This window comes from Pan troglodytes, chromosome 22 (assembly GCF_028858775.2).
Source record: "Pan troglodytes isolate AG18354 chromosome 22, NHGRI_mPanTro3-v2.0_pri, whole genome shotgun sequence".
In the NCBI taxonomy this organism is placed as follows: Eukaryota; Metazoa; Chordata; class Mammalia; order Primates; family Hominidae; genus Pan; species Pan troglodytes.
The window spans coordinates 29,730,138-29,749,586 of NC_072420.2; the positions used below are offsets into that span (position 1 = coordinate 29,730,138).

General features: G+C 37.0%; 1 protein-coding gene across 7 annotated transcripts in view; it reads right to left on the minus strand.

Annotated features, from left to right (window-relative positions):
* The window catches only part of LTN1 (listerin E3 ubiquitin protein ligase 1), a 64,929-nt gene that overhangs the window by 21,870 nt on the left and 23,610 nt on the right, over positions 1-19,449 (minus strand). For 5 of the 7 annotated variants that reach the window (XR_010154396.1, XM_514851.9, XM_063803421.1 and 2 more), the window contains 9 exons: positions 16,364-17,173; positions 15,858-15,899; positions 10,503-10,692; positions 9,437-9,676; positions 8,363-8,516; positions 7,309-7,453; positions 6,738-6,924; positions 3,192-3,351; positions 2,143-2,247 (listed from right to left, as the gene is read on the minus strand). Coding sequence is in view for 6 of the 7 variants with exons in the window: in XM_514851.9 (XP_514851.4) it covers positions 2,143-2,247; positions 3,192-3,351; positions 6,738-6,924; positions 7,309-7,453; positions 8,363-8,516; positions 9,437-9,676; positions 10,503-10,692; positions 15,858-15,899; positions 16,364-17,173 (2,033 nt within the window). In the remaining variant the exon portion in view is untranslated. The remainder of the gene's footprint in view (positions 1-2,142; positions 2,248-3,191; positions 3,352-6,737; positions 6,925-7,308; positions 7,454-8,362; positions 8,517-9,436; positions 9,677-10,502; positions 10,693-15,857; positions 15,900-16,363; positions 17,174-19,449) is intronic. The other 2 variants (XM_009448521.4, XM_063803422.1) reach the window with 1 other exon arrangement.

Below are 19,449 nucleotides of genomic sequence, written 5' to 3' on the forward strand. Positions count from 1 at the left end.
TATTTGGCATGCAGTCTCTTTCACTTTTTTCAAAAATTTCTTATTTTTGAGAACTTTTTCCTTCAAATGTATACTATGTTCAGAACAGTTTACTAAGTTTTTCAAAAACTGCTGAAATTTTGATTGAGATCGCACTGAAATTATAGATTGACACAATCATTTTTACAATTTATCTTCCCACCTTCTTTTGTGATCTTTATTCAAGTTTTATAATTGTAATTTTTTGTTAAGTTTATTTCTAAGTATTTATAGTTTTTGTTGTCATTGTGAATGGAATCTTCTTTTTCTCCCATACCATTTTTTAAATTGATTACTATGGGTAAATAAGAAAGCTATTTATTTTTGTGTGGTAAATATACATCCATCTCCTTAGTAATTAGTTCCAACAGTTCTTTAGCTAATTCCGTATTACTTTTATAATCAGAAAAAAAATGTTAATTATGCTAAAAAAGCTAATGTCAAAAAGTTACATACAGTATGATTCCATTTATATAATATCATTTTTTGTCTTGTTTTGAGACTCGGTCTCACTCTGTTGCCCAGGCTGGAGTGCAGTGGCGTGATCTCTGCTCACTGCAACCTCCACCTCCTGAGCTCAAGTGATCCTCCCACCTCAGCCTCCTGAGTAGCTGCAACTACAGGCGCACACCACCACACCTAGCTAATTTTTGTATTTTTTTGTAGAGATGTTTTGCCATGTTGCCCAGGCTGGTCTCGAACTCCTGGGCTCAAGCTGTCCTCTCACTTCGGCCTTCCAAAGTGCTGGGATTACAGGCATAAGCCTCCACACCTGGCAAATTCCATTTATAAAATATTCTTAAATGACATAATTACAAAGAGAGAGAACAGATTAGTGGTTGCTAGAGATTAGGACAATGGGAAAGGGAAGGGAGGTGGCTGAGGCTATATATGGATAAGCAAGGGATCCTGATAATGAAACTGTTCTGGACTTGACTGTGGTGGTGGTCACAGATGTGAGCTACACAGAACACACGCACACTCTGTCTCTCACACACACAAACATACACAAACATGTGCATGTAAACTAAGTCAACTGACTGTATCAATGCCTTTTCCTTGGTTGTAATACTATGCTAAAGTTATGCAAAACAGTACCACTGGGTAAATGTATGATTTATTCTTTGTATTACTTCTTACACATTCATGTGAATCTACAATTACCTCAAAATAAAAAGTTTTTTAAAACTTTTAAGATAAAAAACGGTCAAAATTTAATTTAGAATTCTACTATGCCAGAACATGTATCTTATCATTTCAGAATTCTTCTTGGTAAATCAGTAAATTCAAAATGCCTCTTGGTAAATCTCAGCTAAGTATTAATTTGAATGCTGAGCTTCACCAGCACACCCAAACCCACAATCTACTTCTTTGTCTTAAGAACAGACACATTTGTTACATTTCCAGAATATATTTCAATAGGATGATGTTATTTAAGAGAAGAGTAACTTTCCCTATCACTTCCATATAGCAAATAAAGTGATGGAAAAAGAGTATTAGGAAAGGGCAAAAGAAAAGATTTCTATCAGAAAGATTTCTGGGGAAAAGAAAACAAGTTCATGAAATGCTGTTGGCTTAAAAAAAAAAGTACAGTATAAAATTCTACAACAAAAGACTATAGAGTTAAAACTATTTACTTTAAAAAAAAGGTGTCGGCCAGACATGGTGGCTCACACCTGTAATTCCAGGCCTTTGGGAGGCTGAGGCAGCAGGACTGCTTGAGCCCAGGAATTCAAGACCAGCCTGGGCAACCTGGCAAGACACCATCCCTACAAAATTAAAAAATTAGCCAGGTGTGGTAGTGCACACCTGTGGTCCCAGTTACTCAGGAGGGTGTGGTGGGAGGATCACTTGACCACAGGAGGTTGAGGCTACGGTGAGCCATGTTCGCATCACTGAACTCCAGCCTGGGCAACAGAGTGAGACCCTGTCTCAAAATAAATAAATAAATAAATTCAAAGGTATGTCCCTAACCTAAAACAATTTAATTTGCCTTGAAGTCTTTAATTTCCTCATTTCCTAAACCTGTTTTCTTGATTCATTAGAAATTATTCATTAATTAGGGGTTGCCAAAGTGACCGATTACAGTAAACTACAAAGTAAAAACATTTTAAATAAGAATACCTTTCTTTTCTCTTATAATGTGGTTTTACTTCATCAGATGAAATGCTTCGGGAAAGGATCAACTTAGCAATAATAAGAGACCACAGTGTGCCATGTTCTCTGGACCTGAAAAAGGAAAGAAAAAAATTATATTCCGTTTTGAAAGCATACCGAATAAAATGTTTAAACACTGGATTCCTTTTACAGAATTAAATAAAGCACCTTGTGATGGCATCAATTCACCTAAGACTTTGCACCCAAGCAACTGCCAGTAATTAACCAAAGAACTGAGAGTTTCGGCTTTCAACACTCCTTCACGGCTGGTATTGAGCTCTCATCCCTAGGCAACTCCACAGTCTCTTCAGTCCCAATAGGGGAGATGATCTTAGAGATTAGGCTTGAAGACCAGAGGCTGTAGCTGGGAAAAAGACATCTCCCAGAGGACACCTAGGCAGGCTTAAGTTGAACAATCAAAGAGGTTCTTTGGTTCTGAGGAAAGTTGTGTCAACTAAGTAGAATGCGATTGGAAAGGAAGCCTGGGTCCTCTGATACAGCAAAGCATACTCAAAATACTATCAGGAAGTGATAAACTCCTAAAGAGAAAGCAGTTCAATACAGTAATTTCAAAAAGCTAAACATCTTACTACTACAATCTCTACAAGGACTGTTTTCATACCTGCCTTCCTAATCTAGGGGAGAGGGCTTTGTGGTCATAACATTAAGACACACCTGTAACAACATGTAAGATAAAGGATGAATCTGAGAGCACTGGGAGGATGAGTCACAGATAAATCAAAACAACTTCTACAAGCTTCTACTTCTTTTTTGTCATCTGACCCCTGTATGTATTTATGGATTTAATAAGACAGGCAGAATACAAATATCTTCCCCTGAGAAGGTTAAATCAAGTATTTAGAATTCATAAATTATTTATTATTAAGAATAGGAATTATTTAGATCAATCCTCTGATTGAAACATTAGCATGAAGTAGGGTTACCTCTTACAGAAGGCAAAGCCATAAAGAAGTAGCATAGTCATTTTAAAAATAGAAATTGAAAGAGATTCTTACCTGTTAAATAACAGCTGCAAAAGGCCCGACGTATTACCAAGTACACGTAAGTTATCATACGTAATATTCATTTTTTGAAGTATTTCACAAAATCCAGTTAGAAAAATAGGTGGGTTATCTAATTCTTCACACCACTGCAGTGAATAAAGCAGTTCTGCAACTAAAAGAAGAGACAGCACCAAATTATCAAAAGTACTCTGTGAACAAACCCTTCAATTATTTTCACTTCTCCACCTTGTTTTCTAACACTGTTGTGCCCACTCATCTCAAAACACCTATGAACTGATTTTTCAAATCTGCTTTGAGATGTTCAAGGACAATGAAAACTGAGAATATTTGTCTGATACAAAATACCACCCTTTTCCCAAATTTTACTTGGTCCTTTTTCTGATTAGTTAAGAATGTGACAAGAACCTAAGTTACTAGAGATACTGAAAGAATCTTCTTACCATTTTGGCACAATTGGTAAAAAGTTCCAGACAGGAAAAACAACTAAGAGACCCAAGACCTGAGGTGAGAAGTTCATGGCAAATGGGAGAAATGGGAGACAGTATGATACAGTAAAAGGACATGAGGCCTCAATTACAGATTGGGGTGGATTCAAATCTGCATCTCTCTCTCAAGCTATATAAATAGTTATCAATTAGGATACTACGAACTACCTCACAGGACAGCTGTGATAATTAAATGGCCAAGTATCTATCATGAAGCCTGGTATATTATAGGTTTCTAATACACAGTCACAGCTCCCTTTTATAAAGCCATGTATAGCTTTTGGAGTCAGAAGCATTGTGACCTGGTTCAAAATCTAATCCTACACTTACCAGCTAAGCAGCTCTAATCAAGTCATGGTAACAAAAACAACAACACTATCTGACTAATGAGCTCGATAAAATTAAAGAAATAATATTGCCAGTTTGTAATTAGTAACACAAAAAATTATTACTCTACTTACTAGTTTTGGATTTGCACAGATTCACCCTGTGAGCAATGTTAAACTACAGGCTTGTTTCCTTTCCCTTAACTAAATGTGAAGGTGGCTGCCCAAAAGAGGTGTTTCAACTTTCTTCCACAGAGCATATATTCCCCCTTCTAGTAACTGTGTTACAGCTGAGGGCTTACAAACAAGACTGATACAGGGTTTCTGCAAATTCTCTACCTTTAATACCATCTTGTAAAAGTCACTCCACCACCTATAATTCTAAACCATTTGTTGAAACAGGGAAATTTGCTGAGGCCCTAAGTCCTCTTAGGGTTCAACATTTGAACGTCCACTTGCCAGAAAAAAAATTAGAGCCCGATGAAATACAAAAGTATTCAAAACCATTGGAATCAAAACAGCATGGTATTTGTATAAAAACAGACACACAGAGACCAATGGAACAGAACTAGAGAACCCAGAAATAAATCCACATATTTGCAGCCAACTGACAAAGTCTTCTACAAAAATGCCAAGAACATATATTGGGGAAAGGACATCCTCTTCAAGAAATTGTGCTAGGAAAACTGAATATTCATAAGTAGAAAAGTGAAAATAGACCTCTACCTCTCACCATCTAAAAAGATCAACTCAAAATGGATTAGAGACTTAAACCTAAGAACTGAAACTATATAAAACTAGAAAGCATCAAGGAACGCTATAGGACATTGGTCTAGGCAAATATTTTTATGGCTAAGACTTCAAAAGCGAAGGCAACAAAAACAGGCAAATAGGACTATATTAAACGAAAAGCTTTCTGCACAGCAAAAGAAACAATCAACAAAGTGAAGAGACAATCTGTAGAATGGGAGAAAATATTTGCAAACTATTCATCCAACAAGGGGCTAACATAAGGAATATATAAGGAACTCAAACAACTCAACGTCAAGAAAGGAAAAAAAAAATCCCATGCTCAATATTAGTAATCATCAGGGAAATGCAAATCAAAACCCCAGTTAGAATGCCTCTTGTCAAAAAGGTAAGAAATAAGCTGGGAATGGTGGCACTGCCTGTAACCGCAGCACTTTGGGAGGCTGAGGCAAGAGGATTGCTTGAGCCCAGGATAAAGACCTGTCTGGGCAACATAGTAACACCCCATCTCTAAAAAAACAAAGACAAAAAATAACAAATGCTGGCAAGAATGCAGAGAAATAGGAACTTATATACTGTTGGTAGGAATGCAAATTAGTACAGCCATTTTGGAAAACGATATGGAAGTATTTCAAAAAACTAAAAATAGAACTATCACACAATCCAGCAATCCCATTGAGTATTTAGAAAACCAGTATATCAAAGGTATATCTGCACCCCCATATTTGCTGCAGCACTATTCACAATAGCTGAGATATGAAATCAACCTAAGTGTCCATCAGTGAATGAATGGATATATAAAATGTGGTACATATGCACAATGGAATACTATTCAGCCATTAAAAAAAGAATGAGGCCGGGCACGGTAGCTCACTTCTATAATCCCAGCACTTTGGGAGGCTGAGACGGGCGGATCACGAGGTCAGCAGTTCAAGACCAGCCTGGCCAACATAGTGAAACCCCGTCTCTACTAAAAATACAAAAATTAGCCGGGCATGGTGGCGTGTGCCTGTAGTCCCAACTACTCGGGAGGTTGAGGCAGGAGAATCACTTGAACCTGGGAAGCAGAGGTTGTGGTGAGCCGAGATCGCGCCACTGCACTCCAGCCTGGGCAACAGAGTGAGACGCTGTCTCCAAAAAAAAAAAAAAAAAAAAAAAAAGAATGAAATACTGTCATTTGCAGCAACATGGATGAAACTGGACATCATCATGCTAAATGAAATAAACCATGCACGGAAAGACAAACATCACATGTTCTAATTTGTATATGGGAGCTAAAAAAGTGGATCTCATGAAGATAGAATACTATAGTAGACTGATGGTTACCCTGAGAAGGGTCAGAGAGAGCAGGGGATGAAGAGAGGTCGGTGAATGGGTACCAAAATACAGTGAGAGAGAAGATATATGACCTAGTATTCAATAACACAGTAGGATGACCATAGTTAACAATGATTAATATTGCAAAATAACTAGAAGACTTGAAATGTTCTCAACACAAAGAAATGACAAATGTTTGAGGTGATGGATATCCTGCTTAGCCTGATTTGATCACTACACATTCTATGTATATATCAAAATATCACATGTACCCCATAAATATGTAAAATTATCAGGTATCAATTTTTTTTTAATCAACAGAAAATTCTGAATCCTTGATAAAACACCAAAGCCTCACACATTTTCTTTAGGGTATGCGCCACAGGATCTGTTTATATTGATGTCATGACAGCCTGAGTAGCTAACACCAAATTACGATCCACAGTTAACAAGATTATAGCAAGATTCCAATATATTCGTATCTAATTTGCAATTTCACATTCACCACTTAAGTAACTTCAAGGTTCTCATCATTAAAATAGGAAAAAGAAAGCTGAAGATTCTTGAATTAAAAATTTAAATTGCAGTATAATCAAGATTATTTCAAAATTATATTCATTCATGCATTATGTTATATGTAAATACTCATATATACTTACTTATTTTCTCGAGCTCATTATTTTCTAAGACTGTTTCCTTTCTCAGTGCAATTAAGACCATTTTGCTCAATAATGCTGAAGTACACAAATGGCTGGGAAGTGCCTTTATGTCCTGTTCCTTAAAATCTGTTTTGAAACATTCATAATTCAAACTCAATCTTCCCTCTAAAAGAGGTCTATGTAACCACTGTGGAAAGAACACGTCATATACAAAATTATTTATTACCTAAGCAACTGAGACTGAACAAAAATGAAGTTGTGAGAATATTTATTACCAAAACCACAGAAACCTAGAAGTTTGTTTTCTTTTACAGGAAATTATCAACATGTGTATTTCTTTAAGACTCCTTAAGTACAGAACTAGGTCCTAAGTCTTTGTACCATGGCCACTGCCACTGTCAAATGGTGTCTTGCAAAAAGCAAACATCCAGTATATGAGCATACAAAGACATCAAAGCAAAGCAAAATATTCATTTTATGTTTTTCTTCCCCAAAATAAAATAAAAATATTCAAGCTTGCATGAAATCCAAACTTCAGAATGAGATATGTACTCTTCAATTTCAAAAATACCTGCATAGGAAGAGACTGCCTCATCTTTTCCCATTCACTGTCGTTCGGCATTACACTTCCAATATAAACTCCCATAAGATAAGAATCTTCACTCTCTAGAAGTGTATTTAGCAAATCATCAACAGCAGACAAGAGGACTTGGAGACTAAAAATAATGCAGAGAACTTAACTGTTGTAGTTACGCTATGACTAGTTTGAATATCCCAATACATATTAAATACCCTATAATAGCTCACCTGAACAAAAAGAAATGATGAAAATAAAAAGAGGTAAGTGACGTTCCCCCACCGATGACACACCAACATAACAGTCAAACTGGGGAGGTAATCCAATATTTATCATTTGAAATCTAGTGTTGCTTCCTATCTATCTCAGAATGAAGAGGACCTGACCTATTTCAGACCAGGTATTTCAGAAATATAGCTACCTTATGAAATGCAGCACTATTTTACCTAAACCCAATATCCTCTAAATGCATTCTCTCTTCTCCTTTATTATATGGATTTAGGTATGAGATGTAAAATATACTTGCAATTCAACATCTTAAAACACTGCCTACCTGTCCCCCAAAAATAAATAACCAAGAACAATCAGTACATGTGGTGACCATGAGAGGCTACAATGCACACCAGCCTATGACAAAGGATAGTATCACCATCACTTTACTGTCTATAAGTTATGAGTCCAGCAGGTATGTTATAGCAAATTATCCTTCAATTAACTGGCAGTTTAAATGGACGGTCATTGAAACAAAATGGTTTTGGAAAAATTTGTTTGGGTCTTTTCATAAGAGTCCTATAGATTTGTTACCTAACAAGTCACTTTTCATTTCTCTTTTTTTTAAGAGATGGCATCTCACTATGTTGCTCAGGCTGGTCTCAAACTCCTGGAGGTCTCAACTGATCCTCCCACCTCAGCCTACTGAGTAGCTGGGATTATAGGGACGAGCCCTACAAGTCGTTTTTCATAGGCACTCACACTGATCATGGAATCTAATTTAAGGACACTGTTCAAGTATAAAAGAGACACTGAAACCAAGCTCAAAAAAGGTTACCTGTTGATATCCAAAGATGAAGCCTGAACTTGGTTCTTCAGCCACAGAGCAGACAAATGTAGGAAGGTACTCTCTTTATATGAACTGTCAGTTTGATGAACCAATAAATTTACACCAGAGAGCCAAGTATTTTTCAGTTTACAGATAAGAAAATCTAAAATCAAGATGTCAACAGGAATTTGTAATCTCACTGAATTAACTCTAATCAGCACAAAATGTTTGAAACAACCCTACAGATCTGAGATTTTTTTAAATACCATTTAAAAAAGAAAAATTTTAAATTGCCATTCAAAATTCAATTGCCAAACAAAGCAACTGTGTCATAAACATGCAATCATACAAGCTAGCACGTATCATATAAATGTAAAATGGTAAGATTTTTCAAGTTACATTTTTTATGCTTGAACTTATTTACAAGAGTTGTCCTTTTGGAGACATTTTTAAAAAAATTATTACACCTTTTCCAAATACAGAAGTTAGTATTTAAGAAAGGGTTGGTAGCCAATGATGGGCAGAAAAAAAAAGAGAGAGAGAGAAAGAGGAAGGAAGAAGGAAAGAAAAAAAGAAAGGAAAGAATGAAGGGTGGGAGGAGGGAGCTCTCTATAGATAGTATTTTTTTATGTTCCTTTCACAAATAAGTCTGAATTAGCATATAAGGCAAGAATATAGTCCTTAAAAAGATAATTTCAATTCTATTTTGATATACACCAAAGACTGAATGTTTCTACTATAATAAAGGGATATTATTATACCCCTTTTACAAATGAGGAAACTAAGACATCAAGAAATTAAGGAACATGCCAGAACTGCTGAATGGACTAAGATTCTACCTAATCAATTATGGCTCATTCCAAATTTCTTTGAATATCAAGTGAGATCTTTAGAAATAACATCTACGTACATCTTTAACTTGCTTTCTAAAGCTGAAAGTGTTTAAGACTGTAGCCCTTTACTCAAAATGCTTTAAACTTTCAAACACATTATGATTCAATTAATAAATCCTGGGCACTTACACTCACTATGAAGGTCAGAGCCGGAGATTCCCAACAAAACATTTGAGCAGTAGGCTATTACCTGGCAAATGTGTTTTTTCTTTGCTCTGAGCACATAACTGAAATAGAGTTAATAATAAATCTTCAGATGATGGCATTAGCAAGCATCCTTTCGCTGAGCTGAAATAGTTATAGGCCACATCACAGATAAAAGACACTGATGAGTCACTATTTTCAGCTTCTGATAATTTCTTTGTTTTGAATAAAGTTTCATGAAGTTTAACAATGATTCTTTCAACATATACGTCTCCAATCAAGTAATCTAGAGAAAAAAAGGTTCAAACAGACAAAAAATAAAAATATTAACGTGTATTTTTAAATATCTTACTTTAGATTAATAATTCTATAGGTCTCTCCTGGATTTTAAAATGGTGTTTATGTATTAGACAAAATTTTATCAACAAATCAACACATTCTCTCACACATAAAGGCCCTCAAGTAAAAAGGGCAGTTTTAAATTAAGTAGAAAACAGAAATGGTTCTGCAGTTAGGGTGAGCAAGTTTGCTACACTGAAAACCCTTTAAGTCATGAGTCAACTTTATGAGTTAAAAAAAAAAACCCTTTAGGATATAGAACTAAAAATATTAAATATCTTCTAAGTCATGGTATGAAGATTAATAAACAATTAGGGTGCTTACAATATTAAGATATGTAAATGAGCTGGGCGCAGCGGCTCACGTCTGTAATCCCAGCACTTTGGGAGGCTGAGGCAGACAGATCACCTGAGGTGAGGAGTTCGAGACCAGCCTGGCCAACACAGTGAAACCCCATCTCTACTAAAAATATAAAATTTAGCCAGGCATGGTGGCATGCACCTGTAGTCCCAACTACTTGGGAAGCTGAGGCACAAGAATCACTTGAACCCAGATGTTGTAAGCCAAGATCACACCACTGCACTCCAGCCTAGACGACAGAGGGAGACTCAGACTCAAAAAAAAAAAAAGAAAAAAGAAAAGAAAAAAAAATATTTGAATGAGTAAGTCCTGTTATTTTTAACCAATAACACGTAAGCTGAGCCCCAAGCAATCCCCCACAAAGGTGAAATGGACTATTCCCCATTAGAAAACAAAAGCCATATTTGTCCTACCATTTTTAACATGTTGGGATAATACCAAGCTTAGAAGAGTCCATCTTTCTGAGAAGTGAGATTCTGAAGATACCCTGGATTCCAAGTCCTCATTACAAAGACAATCTGCCAAGTTGACCAATTTCCCACCAAGGATATCGCCTTTGAGCCAAGGAGTTACTAAAGCATGTTTATCTGAACTAGGACATGCCTAAAACCATAAAATTAAAGCAAAGATTAACAGCAAGATCAAATACTCTCTCTGTCCAAAATATTACTTGTACCATATTACTATCCCTTCGTTATCATGGCTCCAATTCTACCCCCCTCCTCCTCCTCCTGAAGTTCTAGGAAGACTGGTATCCTCCCTGTTCCCCACTAAGCCTGTATGATGTTCACTTCCATGCTTTGCTATGTTACCTTCCCAGCCATAAATATTCCCCCACCCCACCTTTTTTTTTTTAACTTAAAATCCCATCCATTCTTTGAAAATCAGTACAAATCCCACCTACTTTATGGAGTCTCCCCATCCACTCCAGCCCACAATGATCACTGCTTTTCTCTGAATTTCTAAAGCACTTACTGGATTGTATAATTATTTAAATGTTTCATCTGTGTATATCTTGTCTTTCCAATGAGATTGTAAGTTCCTTGAGAGTAGAGACTGTCTTAAACTTCTTTGATACCTGCTATCAACACTGTAGATATGTTCAATGAATAATGAATAAATTTTGAAGATAGATTTATAAATGCTCTATAAATTTTTGTTCATTAATTTTGCTAAAATTAAAGAACAATTAATGTATAATAATGGTAAATTACTTCAATATGAACAATGGGATTTATTTCCCCAAATTCTCTGATATAGAGTTACTAGGGCCAGATATCTGACAGCAACTTATTTTCATGAGGTGGGGAAGCAAGAAAAAAAAAAAACTGTAAATCCACCCCTAAAGCATGCTGATCCATGTTCCCAGAGCTTCTTTTGCTTTAAGGGCTGAGAAGTAAGGAATTTGCAACTTGGTTCATTTCAAAGCAATCTGGAAGAAAAAAAAAATCCAAGTGCAGATTGGGTAGTGCTTGGAAAACTTTATCCTTTTATTTAAAAATTGTAGGTAACCAGAGCTTATATTTTAGTCCAAGCTTTATCACTAACTAGCCTATGACCTTGGACAAATCTTTTAATCAACGTGGGCCTATCTCCTAATTTGAAAGTTGGAAAGATTAACTTAGAAAATCTCTAAGGTCCTTTTCTGGTTCCAAAACTCAAATCTGTTTTTTAATTGATGGGTTTTTTAAAAGATGACTTTAAGACCAGCCTGACCAACCAACACGGTGAAACCTTGTCTCTACTAAAAATTCAAAAATTAGCTGGGCATAGTGGCAGGTGCCTATAATCCCAGCTACTCGGGAGGCTGAGGCAGGAGAATCACTTGAGCCCGGGAGGCAGAAGTTGCAGTCAGCCGAGATGTTGCAATTGCACTCCAGCCTGCTGGGCAACACAGTGAGCCTCTGTCTCAAAAAAAAAAAAGATGATTTTAAGACTCTGCTCATAAAGTATTAAGGTTCCATAAAACAAGAAAAACTACTTTAGAGTTTAGATGGCTGTGATACCTGCTTTCCCAGTGTAGTTTGCCAAGTAAAACCAATCTATTCTGCAGAATCCTGGTAAACAAAATAAACTTCTGAATAAAATGCCTCTCGAGTTAGCAAGATAAGAAATTCAACATAATGTATAGGCATACCTCGTTTTATTGGGCTTAATATTTACTGGGCTTTGTAAATGCTGCAATTTTAAAAATTGAAGATTTGTGGCAACCCTGCATTGAGCAAGTTTATTGGCACCATTTTACAACAATATATGCTCATTTTGTGTCTCTGTGTCACATTTTGGTAATTCTCACAATATTTCAAACTTTTTCATTATTATGTCTGTTATAGTGATCTGCAATCAGTGACTTTTGATGTTACGATTGTAATGTTTGGGGGTGCCACAAACCATTGCCATTTAAGAGGGCAAACTTAATCAACAAATATTGTGTGTGTGTTCTGACTGCCCCGCTGACCGACCATTCCCTAATCTCTCTTCTCTGTCCTTAGGCCTCCCTATTCCCTTAGACACAACAATGCTGAAATTGGGCCAGTTAATTACACTACAATGGCCTCTAAATGTTCAAGTGGAAGGAAGAGTCACACATCTCTCACTTTAAAACAAAAGCTAGAAATGATGAAGCTTAGCAAGGAAGGCATGTTGAAAGCCAAGAGAGGTGGAAAACTAGGCCTCTTGTGCCAAACAGCCAAGTTGTGAATGCAAAGGAAAACTTATTGAAGGAAATTAAAAGTGCCACTCCTGCGAGCCCAAGAGTAACAGAAAGTGACACAGACTTACTGCTGATATGGACAAAGTTTTAATGGTCCAGACAGAAGATCAAACGAGCCACAACATTCCCTTAAGCCAAAACCGAATCCAGAGCAAGGCCCTAATTCTCTTTAATTCTATGAAGGCTGAGAGGTGAGGAAGCTGCACAAGAAAAGACTGACGCTAGCAAAGCGTGGTTCATGAGGTTTAAAAGAAGAAACCATCTCCACAATACAAAAGTACAAGGTGAAGCAGCAAGTGCTGATGTAGAAGCTGCAGCATGTTATACAGAAGATCTAGCTAAGATTAATAATGAAGGTGGCTACACTAAACAGATTTTCAGTGGAGGTAAAACAGTCACATATTAGAAGAAGATGCCATCTAAGACTCTCATAGCTAGCAAGAAGTCAATGCCTGGCTTCCAAGTTTCAAAGAACTGGCTGACTCTCGTTAGGGGCTAATATAGCTGGTAACTTTAAGTTGAAGCCAATGCTCATTTCTCATTTTAAAAATCCCAGGGTTCTTAACCTTATGCTAAATCTACTTTGCCTGTGCTCTATAAGTGGAATAACAAGGACTAAATTACAGCACGTTTATAGCGTGGTTTATTGAATATCTTAAGTCCACTGTTGGAAAAACGAAGGAAAAAAAGAAAAAAATTCTACAATAAGTAGAAATATTACTACTCATTGACAATGCACCTGGGTAACCCAAGACCTCTGATGGAGATGTACAAGGAAATTAATGTTGTTTTCATGCCTGCTAACACAACATCCATTCTGCAGCCCATGAATCAGAGTAATTTTAACTTTCAAGTCTTAATATTTAAGAAATACATTTCATTAAGCTATAGCAGCCATAGACAGTGATTCCTCTGATGGATCTGGGCAAAGTCCACTGAAAACCTTCTGGAAAAAACTCACCATTTTAGATGCCATGAAGACATTCATGAACCATGGGAAAAGGCTAAAATAGCAACATTAATAGGAGTTGAGAAGTTGATTCCAACCCTCATGGATGACTTTGAGAGGTTCAAGACTTTAGTGTAGGAAGTAACTGCAGATGTGGAGGAAAGAGGCAAAGAACTAGAATGAGACATGAAGCCTCAAGATGTGACTGAAATGCTGCAATGTCATAATAAAATGTGGATGGATGAGGAGTTCCTTCTTACAGATAAGAAAGTGGTTTCTTGAGGTGGAATCTACTCCTGGTGAAATGCCGTGAACATTGTTGACGTGACCACAAAGGATGTAGAATATTACATAAACTTAGATGATACAGCAGTGGCAGGGTTTGAAAGGATTGACTCCAATTTTGAAAGAAGTTCTTCTTTGGGTAAAATGCTATCAAACAGCATCATATGCTACAGAGAAATCTTTCATGAAAGGAAGAGTCAATCAATGCAGCAAACTGCACTATTGTCCTTATTTTAAGAAATTGTCACAGCCACTCCAGCCTTCAGATACCACCACCCTGGTCAGTCAGCAGCCATGAACATCGAGGCAAGACTCTCCATCAGCAAAATGATTACAACTCGCTGAAGGCTCAGATGATCATTAGCACTGTTTAGCAATAAATTAATTTTAAATTAAGATATGTACATTGGTTTTCAGATATAATGTTATTGCACACTTAATAGACTATAGTGTACACAACTTTTATATGCACTGGCAATCCAAAATACTTGTGTAACTTGCTTTATTGCTGTGGTGTGGAACTGAACTTACGATGCCTCAGATATGCCAGTATGAACATATCTAATGAAAGAAGCTGCCTAGCTGTAAGGAGATGAGGAGGCTAGTGAGTCATGGAAGCGCAGGCAGCAAACACTGGCTAGGAACTTCCAATCACTGCTCAGGAAGAGGATTTTCTTCCACACAGATGTGAGTATTTGCACTTCACGGCAGGTACATTCCTAAGTTGGAAATGGATACATTAGTCTACTCTTATCAAATTATTTGCACCCCCTGCTCTGAATCAAGGCTTATCAAGGAGCTTTCTGATAATTTAGCTCTTCATGTAACTTGGCTACAGGGAGAGAAGGCACTAGATAAACTAAGGCAAATAGTGTGCCTGATAAGTCATATTCCTCATTGAAAAATAATAAATATTCTGTATTTATTTTGTAAAAATAAAACTATGGGGAAAATGGGGAGTTACTGTTTAATGGATACAGGGTTTCAGTTTTGCAAGATGAATTAAGTTATGGAAACTGCACAATGATGTAAATATACTTGATGCTACTGAACTGTACATTTAGAAATGGTTAAGATGGTAAATTTCATGCTATGTGTTTTTTTTACTACAATTTAAAAAATAGAAAAAAACATGCAAATTCAAGAGTTAGCTATGAAAACAGAAAAATAATTTGAAAATGCTTTAAAAAGGAGTAAGAATTTCAGGTAGCTAGTCATAACATCTCTACAGTTGGAAAAGTGTTAGTTATAACATTTACATCCTCATTAGGAAAGAATACTTAAGCCATTTTGAAAATTTGTAACTTGTTTATGTTCTTTCATTTCTTTTCATTATTCTTACCACTAATTTTCTTAGTCAGTGGCAATCACACAAAGACTGGAAGATTTTTATTTACCTACATAGTGTTCCAGAGTAGAGAAAACTTAATTTTCTCATGTGTTCTACCCAAAGCTAGAAACACCAATCCATTTCTGCAGTAGAAAAAGTAACTAGAATAACAGCAGAAAGTTGTAGCTTTAATTAAAAGATAATAAAATGTTTAAATCTGCCTTTGTTACCTTCTAGGAAAGAAACACTGGATTTTCCAGAGCCTGTTCATTTTTCCCTAATATTACTAACCAGAAAAATACTACTACAGGAAAGGAAAAGAACAAATATCTTCCCACATTATAGGAAGAAAGTTACAATAATGAGGAAGTTCTCTAACACAGAACCTGACTATCTGACCATATTTATTGTGTAAATAGGACTACGGTTATAATATTTCTATTCCCATAAATACAAAAAAAAAAAAAAAAGAAAAAAAATCCCTAAGATACCTTTTCAATAATCTTAAGAAGAGAATTCCATTTCAAGTCCACCTGAAAAAAGAAAAAGAGTTAGAAACGATCTGCTAGAACAACTTTTTGTTTGAGATGGGGTTTTGCTATGTTGCCCAGGCTAGTCCAGAACTCATGGGCTCAAGCCAATGTCTCACCTCAGCCTCCTGAGTAGCTGGGACTACATGCATGTGCCAACATGCCCAGCTAAAACTTTTAAAAAGTAAATGAAGTACCCATGTAACCAATACAAAACTAAAATGTTCTTATCCAACTTTTTAAATGTATAGATTAAAAGAATTCACCTTTTAATTACAAGTATTTATCACCCTGGTACTGCTGAACATCTACCCAGCAGCCCTAGATACTTCCCAAATCATGATCAAGAATATATTGCTTGTCCTAAAATTGGCACTCACAGTGAAGAAACAACCAGAAAACAATAAGCAGGCTCATTCTACTCATCTATTATTCAAATAGTTTGAAAAGATATACAACAGGAATACCTTGGTTAGATCATCCAAGACTTTTTTTCTTTCCATATCATTGTCACAGCACCGGAGAGCACTGTACAAAATGTCCACCAGGAAACCAAAATCCTTCCTTTGATCTTCATTTAGCCAACCTATCAGTTTCTGGTATAAAAACTGCACCGCAGGATTTTTTTGTACAAGCTTGGCTATTTCAAGAGGTTTGGCTTGGACAATACTCTGTTTTTCATCACCAAGTAGCATTTTAAATACTCGGCTTGAAGAAAAGGAGTCAAGCAGAGTAGAAAGAAACCTTAGATGTTGCTCTGACTTTCGTTCATTGACATAATTAATACTTATATCTGCGAGTTTACAGACTAAGTCTTCCAAAGGTTTTTTCCTTAGAGGAGACAAAAGGCCTGAAGAATTATGAGTGAGAGAAGGTTCAGTTGTTAATTCCCAGCCTTCAATCTTCTCTCCTTCTGAAGATACACATTTTTCATTCTCTTTATTGCTTTCAAGTATCTCATCAGCAAATCTAACCTTACCATTTTTTTTTTTATTTGACTTCAATGAGCTCTTCGGCTTCTGAAGCACCTGTAATAGGTTAGATACACCCAAAACGGACTCAACATCAGCTTCTGGCTCACTGATTTTCGCAACACAGATCTCTGACAGTCTTTCCCAGAAATGTATCAGTACATTCTCCAAGTTGTGAGCTGTTTTTTCATCTTTTTCCGTGTCTGCTTTGGCTTCCCAGGAACTTAGAGTTTCTGCTAAATGGTTAAATAGCTGCCCATGTTGCAACCCTGGGTCTTTGAGAACTGCATCAATAAAAGGGATCAACTGAAAGAAAAGGTAGAATATCATAAAATATATATTTGGTCTTCAACCCCCATCTCCTGGCACACAACTCTAAAATCCTTGGAATCTCCAAAGTGATATCATTTCGTAAGCTAATGGGTTGATTGATGGCTGGCAGCACCTATATAGCAGGATGGGGGCTGATCACCAGAAAGACCAAGGCAGGATTAAAGGGCTAGAACTTTCAATACCTACCCAACCTCCAGGGATAGAAAGGTAGCTAAAGGTTAAGCTGATCACCAGTGGCAATTACTTAATCATTCATGCCTAGTAATGAAGCCTCCATAAAAATGCAAGAAAGACAGCATTCAGGGAGCTTTCAGATAGCTGAACATGTGGAGGTTCCTGGAGGGTAGCGCACCCAGGGAGGGTGTGGAAGTTCTTCACCCCTTCCCGTATCTCACCGTGTGCATGTCTTCATTTGTATCCTTTGTAATATCATTTATAATAAACTGGTAAATTGTTTCTCTGAGTTCTGTGAGACAGTCTAGCAAATTAAGCAAACCCCAGGAGGGGGTCATGGGATCCCTGATTTAGATGTACAGCTGGTTGGTCAGAAGCCCAGGTAAAACAGCCTGGGGCTTGCGATTGGCATCAGAAGTGGGGAGCGGTCTTGTGGGACTGAGTCCTAAGCCAGTGAGATCTGACACTATCTCCAGGTAGATAGTCAGAATTGAATTGGAGGACACATAGCTGGTATCTGCTGCAGAACTGACTGCTTGCTGGGTGGGAGAAATCTCCACATATTTGGTCACAGAAGTCTTCTGTGTTGATTACTATGATGTGAGAATAGAGGAAAAACTGTTTTTTCCACTCACAGAAGGTAAAAAATTGAAAAGTTCAATTTTCAAGAGAAAATTTAAACAAAGTATTTGTAAAACACTATTTCATATTTAATAACTGAAAAACATAAATTTTCCCCTAGAACTCTGAAAAAGTTAACCTAAAGATCCCTTTCATATCATACAAGAGCTTAATGATTTCACCTCAATTATTCCTTTTTCATGATAAAATTGACTGGGATTCTTGGTCATTAACAATCTAGTTTTCTTTGCATCTTCTGGATTTAAGTGTTTTGCTTTTCTGCCTTAACTATAGGCAAATCTAAGATATGAGACTATAAGTCAACATGAAAGATACCTAGGACCCACAGAGTGCGGAATCCTATTTCCTAAATTACAAAAATAAGGGTAGAGACATCCTAAGACCTGGGCTTCTATAATCTCACTAATTTCCTACTGTAAAGAACCATATTCCATAACCTTCTCTCATCTCTGGTTCTAAAAGCCAAGCCAAACTTTCACAAAGCATAATTTGAGTATTTTAGAATTAACAAGATGATTGCTTCATGATTTATTTAAACTTACTACAAAAGATCATAAATAGCAACTTCAGAATTCTGCTTTGCATTACATCTTTCTTTTTTTTTTTTTTTTCTGAGATGGAGTTTCACTCTTGTTGACCAGGCTGGAGTGCAATGGCACAATTTCGGCTCACTGCAACCACTGCCTCCCAGGTTCAAGCAATTCTCCAGCCTCCTGAGTAGCTGGGATTACAGGCATGCACCACCACACCTGGCTAATTTTGTATTTTTAGTAGAGATGGGGTTTCTCTATGTTGGTCAGGCTGGTCTTGAACCCCCAACCTCAGGTGATCCACCCACCTCGGCCTCCCAAAGTGCTGGGATTACAGGCGTGAGCCACGACGCCCAGCCTGCACTACATCTTTCTAAAACAGGGTTTTACAGGCCGGGCGCGGTGGCTCACACCTGTAATCCCAGCACTTTGTGAAGCCGAGGCGGGTAGATCACCTGAGGTCAGCAGTTCTCGACCAGCCTGGCCAACATGGTGAAACGCCGTCTCTACTAAAAATACAAAAATTAGCTGGGTGTGGTGGCGGGTGCCTGTAATCCCAGCTACTTGGGAGGCTGAGGCAGGAGAATAGCTTGAACCCAGGAGGCAGAGGTTGCAGTGAGCTGAGATCGCGTCATTGTACTCCAGCCTGGGCAACAAAGAGCGAAACTTTGTCTCAAAAAAAAAAGGGATTTTTGCATCCAGACACTGATTAGTTTCTTAGGTATCATACCATGCTAGAAACTGAGAGTATGGAATTTTTACTTACCTGGTCAGAAATACACATCACTCAATTGGTAAATTATAAAAATAAAATTTTTACAAGGAAGGCTTATTACTGTAAATGGCAACAAGACACAATGAGCTTGATCCTACATAATCAGTATGCAAAGAGACTGACGACTT